The sequence below is a fragment of the Lineus longissimus genome, chromosome 15, assembly GCF_910592395.1.
Source record: "Lineus longissimus chromosome 15, tnLinLong1.2, whole genome shotgun sequence".
NCBI classification, from domain to species: domain Eukaryota; kingdom Metazoa; phylum Nemertea; class Pilidiophora; order Heteronemertea; family Lineidae; genus Lineus; species Lineus longissimus.
Window position 1 is genome coordinate 2,149,334 of NC_088322.1, and position 6,000 is coordinate 2,155,333.

Below are 6,000 nucleotides of genomic sequence, written 5' to 3' on the forward strand. Positions count from 1 at the left end.
GCCAAATAATGATGAAACGCACCACCCTAATGAAATTTGAAGAGTTTGACCTCTATGACCTTGAAAGTAGGTCAAATCAAAAACCTGTGTGAAAGATCGTGAAATCTTATTAGGCATGTTAGCCCTTACGGAAATGTTACACGTGTAAAACACATAATGTGTAAATACTTTTACACATGTAAAAGTCCTGGGACCTGTTTCATAAAACTTTTTAAAGGAGTTCCTTTAAGGAACCATAAAGGAAGGAGTTATTTAAAATTTAAAGGAACAAAATCAGAGCGTTTCACAAAGTGGCTTGAAGGTACCTTTAGCCTGCCCTTCCTTTAGCAGGTGAATCTACGGTTCACCCACCAAGCGCCCATTAAAATTTACTCGAACGCTTAGTCGGAATTCAATTGAAATGCGGTAATATCTGCTCAGAGGCACTCTGCCGGTTCGTTATGTGATGTAACTATGTTGGATATAGGCCCTTCGTGCAGCGTGTTTGACAAGCATTTTGGCAAATGACAACCAAACTTTTAAAGGGGGGGGGGGTCATTGATAAATAAACGAATATTTTTGGCTTTACTTTTACTTTGAGATGGTCCCTTATCCCCATGAATCAGTCTACAATGTTGCAACCAATTCCTCTCTTATTTGGTTTCCGTTCATGTCATTGTACCTTGGAGGAAACTCGTCATCCCCAGCATCACTATCAGAGGAATCATCGTCTGTACTATCCGGATCATGTAAGACTGGCAACTTGTATCTGACGGAAACATTGTGAAGAGCACAGCAAGACTGAATTACCATAGATGCTTTTGCATGAGTGTAATGTAGCTCCTTCCTGAGGCATCTGAAGAGTTGCTTCAACAATCCATTGCAACGCTCAATGATGCTCCTAGCTTTACATTGCCTCCGTTGATAATGTTTTTTCTGTCGTGTTTGAGCATTACCAAGAGGTGTCATAATCCATCTCTTGGAAGGATACCCAGAATCTCCCAACAGCCAACCATTTGGTGGATTTCTCTCGAATTCTCGGCCTAGTGCTGAACTGTGAAGGACGTAGGAATCGTGTGTTCCACCAGGAAAACGGGCTACACAGTTATTTATTATCATGTCCCAGTCAAACACAAGCATCGCATTGATGCTGTGAAACCCCTTTCGATTCACGTATATATTTTCGTTGATGCTTGGTTTGCTGATGCGGACGTGGGTCCAATCAATCGACCCAATCACGCGGGGAAATTCCGTTTTTTCGAAAAACTTCGCCTTCACATGCTGTAGATTGTTCGGGAAGTACACGTGTTGATCGATACGAGCCGCCAAAGCAGAGGAAACTGCATTTATGCATCGTGAAGTGCTTGACACACTAATGTGATGATTGTCCCCAACACTCGACTGGTTATTGCCACTGGCAAAAAAACGCAACGCAGTGCATACTTGCATTGACACAGTAAGGGCGTGGTTCCTCTCTGTCGGATGTTGAAGCTCCGCCGAAAGCTCTCTACAAAAATCGATGCAAATGTTTTTTTGAAATCTGTATCGTTTCATAAATAAATCCTCCCGCATCGAATCAATCGGGTCAAATCGATCACGGAATATCCTCTCCCGCCGAATAGAGCGTCTCTCACGCTCTCGTATTAAGCGCAGCATGATGGCACGTCCACTCTGCTCGACGTCCGAAGGCAGAAAAAACTCGTAAAGGAAGCTTGAAGGAACCCCGAACCCCCTTCAGATTTAAAGGAACTCTGTTAACTAAAGGAAGGTTAATGGCACTACCTGAAACGCTTGTTAAAGCCACCATTAACCTAGATAGTTAATGGAAGCTTTATGAAATGGCTAGGTCCTTTAAGGAACGTCGTTAACGTGCCTTTAGGCCTAGAGGAACTCCATTAAGCTTTATGAAACAGGTCCCTGGTATGTAAAATTTGCCCGTTACACGTGTAAAACTTTCGAAAAGTTTTACACATCAGATATTCTCCTTTTCACACATGTAAAAGTCCTTTCACACATGTAAAAGTCCTTTCACACATGTAAAAGTAAATGTCCTTTCAGACATGTAAAAGTCATTTACATCTGCTTTACAAGTTTTACACATCAGATATTCTCCTCCTTTTTACATGTGTAAAAGAGATACTGATTTTCTCGCTTATCCTCCTCCAGAGCCTCCTTGTAATGTCGATTGCTGCAAAAGGACAGCTTGGGAGCATTTACACTCTCCCTGAAGTGTTATGTCTTGCCCTTCATATACCGTACATTACCACTGCTTAAGCCAGTCTTCAGCAATAGCAAGGCCACGGGATGAGGATGATAGATGCCGCGATCTAATTAAGCTGGACTGCAGGGTTCCGAGTCTATAGAAGCACTTGATAAATTGATAAAAAATGGTATGAAGAAGACATGACTTACCAGAATAGAACATTTAATATCACCTTCCAATCATCACCTCACTCACACAATTCTAGCTGTATCAACAGTCCAAAATCCAACAGTCACAATTAAAATAGTATCCCAAGAAAAAATCCAAGCTGCATCAACACTACAGTCCAAAAGTTTATAGCCAAATGACTACTTTCCACTACTAGTATCTTGATCTGCTTGCTTTTTCAGGTACTTGATAGCCTGCGTGATCTTAACGTTTATCAGCGATGTTTTCAGAGCATTCCCACCTTCACCGATGAAGTGCTTCAAAATATGCCCTAAAAAGAAACAAAGAAATATGTTCAAGCTATAGCTTTCTTGGTCTTGCCCACCTGCATGGGTTTATGAAGATCATCTTACATCAAATGGGCTAAGTGATAACAACCGTCCATAAAATAGTACAAATAACCTGCATGAATAATGCCACCAGAGGGACATTTTTTTTAGAAAAATCACATGTAAAGACTAAAGAGGTTCTTCACTGACGTCACATGATGAAGTTGACAATGGTTCAGCGCAGCCATTTTAGTTGTCAACATGTCAAGACGTAAGGAAAATGCATTGGCAGGTGGCCCGTCTAAACGTCACACCGTGACATCACGTGAAGAACCTCTATTGAGTAGTTTCGTCATGTGCCGAAGTGCAAAAAAACGTTGGTTACACCAATTGCTCTATGAAATGTTACAAAAAATAATTGATTTTCATATCCAAACTTCACTGACAAAATGGTTGGTAAAACGATGTCATGTGCTCGTTGTACTAGAGAGTAGTTGTGAGTAGTAGGTATAATGTCCCTTTCAACGCCCGAAATACGAGGCCCAAAGTCCGAGGGTCCCGGGGCGTTGAAAGGTGCATCATTGACGCCCGCGACAAATGCCCTCCCGTGATATTGTGCTTAAAGAATTTTTTCCGCGCTTCGCGTTAGCGCTCAAAAATTCGGCGCTATCCGTCTGCGCTGTCCACGGGAGTGCATTCGTCGCAGTAATAGGGAAACGAATGTACGACTATCTACGACAAAACCTAGAATCATGGGTGAAAAACTTCACTCTTCATCATTATTCATGTACATTTGTCAAGAATTCATTGTTTTAACCCACAAACACTACCAAAAACCCAACATGGAAAATTTCTGTTAACACTGGGGGGTCTTTGGTTTTTTTAATTTTTAAAAAATTTTTTTTTCCCCAAAAACCTGCCAAACTTACCAAATACGTAAAATGGATAAAATGACAAAGTTTCCTAGAATGTAGATAATGAGGTGATAGGAATCTAGGTATTTTGAAGCTATTTTTACAAAATCCCTTACAGGCCTTTTTGCCTCAAATTAGCTTAGAAACCCCTAAGAACCAACCACCTCATTATCTACATTCTTAGGGAATACTACAGCTCAATGGGTTAATTCCTTAAAATACATGGCCTTTTTACTGTCTTCATTATCCAAAACTCAAGGAAAAATTCAAGTAAATTAAATGTATTATCCAATAGCAAATCAACATAAAAGTAACTTCACCTATGACTTCTTTAATTTAGAAGTAACTGTTAACAGTAACAATTTCTTCAGACTACAAGAAACTAAGATAACACCTGGGTTTTTGAGCCTGAAAAATAAGAAAGACAAGAAAAGAATCCATTATCGTTTTACCAGAACCAATTTAACATGGCTGTTTGGTTTGCTACTACCGGTTGTGGTATTTCAATAGATGATCACTTGAATCACAGTGACCCATTGATAAGGTCAATTTACAGATTTCATGTTTACTATCAAATATTGAAGATCATGAAGAATCTAGAGATACCAATTCCAGGTGAAAGTGATTTCAATGAGACAAACAATAACATTAACCGTAGGAAACTAGGAGGGTTACTGAGTGAATTTGGTTTAAAAGACGAATATGATTTTTCAGTGTTTGAAAGTAATGAGGGGTGGACTTCCTGGAGTGTATCGGATTACAACCCGAACATAACTGATCCCGGATATTACATCAATGATTCTAAAATCAATTTCTTCCTAATGCAAGTTCACGAGAATAGAATGCCACCAATGTTTGAATCTGATTGGGATGCTGGAATGGCCAATTTCAAATATCCAGATACCTTCATTAAGTATCATGTGAAACAACACAAGAATGTATTTGATGTAATTACACAAAATGAATGTCAAACCTATCAACAATTCATGATATTAAAATCAAATGGTTTCTCTAATCCTGGAATAGAGAGGTTGAATGACACATATGTTTACTGTATTCTGGGTGCTCAGGCGTTGACCAGAACACCAATAATTGGAGTACCAGGTACAGAATTGGATGCTCAGAAGGAATTTAACAAACTATTAAAGGACTCGATTAATCAACATCCTGATATTCCCACTTCAATTCAAAGATACCAAAAAAGCAGTGAGTGACACTCATACAAGACTAGACTATGTAATAGCACCAGGATTGTATGTCATAGGGTCAAATATGGTACTCGTTATTGGTAAGCTGGATAACTACAATAATAACATTTTAATAGCACCAAAAAATGCTAAACCTGGTAAGAATGACATTAACCACAAAAAGACCTTACCACCACTGATGGAAGGAAATAGTTCTAAGAAAATAAGAGTTAAGAGTAGTGTTGATACTGTCAAGACCAGTCATACACCAAAGAGTAATGTTGATTCACCAAAAACAACTGAAACATCAAATAATACTCCTACTACTAAACGGGACACCAAAGTTGAGAGGGAGGATGATACTCATGAAACAATTAAATTCATGCTTTACTCAGTTGTTGGTACATTGATTGTTTTTATGGTTAGATAAATAAGTAATTATGGCTGAAGGAAGTGAAGATATCCAAATGGATGAATTAGAGAATTATCGCATTCATAATGTGGATGATCCTAATACAGGTGAAACCAATAGATTTTTTCAAGATGACGGCACAACATACAACACAGGTAATACAAATCTTACTACTGAAACTTCATTCACTAGACTTCCAGATAGAGCAAGAGGTATTGCCCCTGAATTGATGGAAAAGGAGTTAAGTTACGATGAAGTAGAGGATAAACTTGCAAAAGCATTGGAAGAAACAAAATGGAAATATGACAAGAAAAAATTGAGTAATCTTGCACCACACATTAGTTACTCTGGAAACAAACTTTATTACATTCCGCAAAATTATGAACTTGATTTGATAAAAGATAAACTAGAAAACGAAAATTTATTTGAATATCGTAATAATGATGGATACATTATTACCAAGTTAATTCCTTTAACTAAGGGTGATGGAGACTTCTATGCTGAAAGAACATTAAAGAATAAGTTTGGTACTAATTTTGTTAATTAATTAAAAGGTATGATTGCACCTGATGAACCAGCACCTATGGAAGGACCTAGAATGGCACCTATGGAAGGCCCGGAATCAGTAAGGGAACCTAAATCTGCATCCACTCAAACAGATATATTAATTAATGAGGTAAACAGTTCAAACCAACCAATAGATAAACTGATAGATTCTAATGATGATGAACTTAAAACACTGGGTTTTACTGAATCTGCCTTGAGAGAACTTAGAGGGTTAAAACAGGCTGGTGATGATCTAGCTGCA

At 38.5% G+C, this 6,000-nt stretch overlaps 1 protein-coding gene across 1 annotated transcript; it reads right to left on the reverse strand.

The window, feature by feature from the left end:
- Positions 1-606: 606 nt before the first annotated feature.
- LOC135499965 (putative nuclease HARBI1) lies at positions 607-1,635 on the reverse strand. Its single transcript, XM_064791039.1, has one exon. The coding sequence runs from the start codon at positions 1,633-1,635 to the stop codon at positions 607-609; it is 1,029 nt and encodes a 342-aa protein (XP_064647109.1).
- Between the last annotated feature and the right edge of the window lie 4,365 nt (positions 1,636-6,000).

Excerpts from the sequence above, each read along its gene's own strand:
- LOC135499965 (XM_064791039.1), bottom strand. The coding sequence starts at position 1,635 with ATGCTGCGCTTAATACGAGAGCGTGAGAGACGCTCTATTCGGCGGGAG.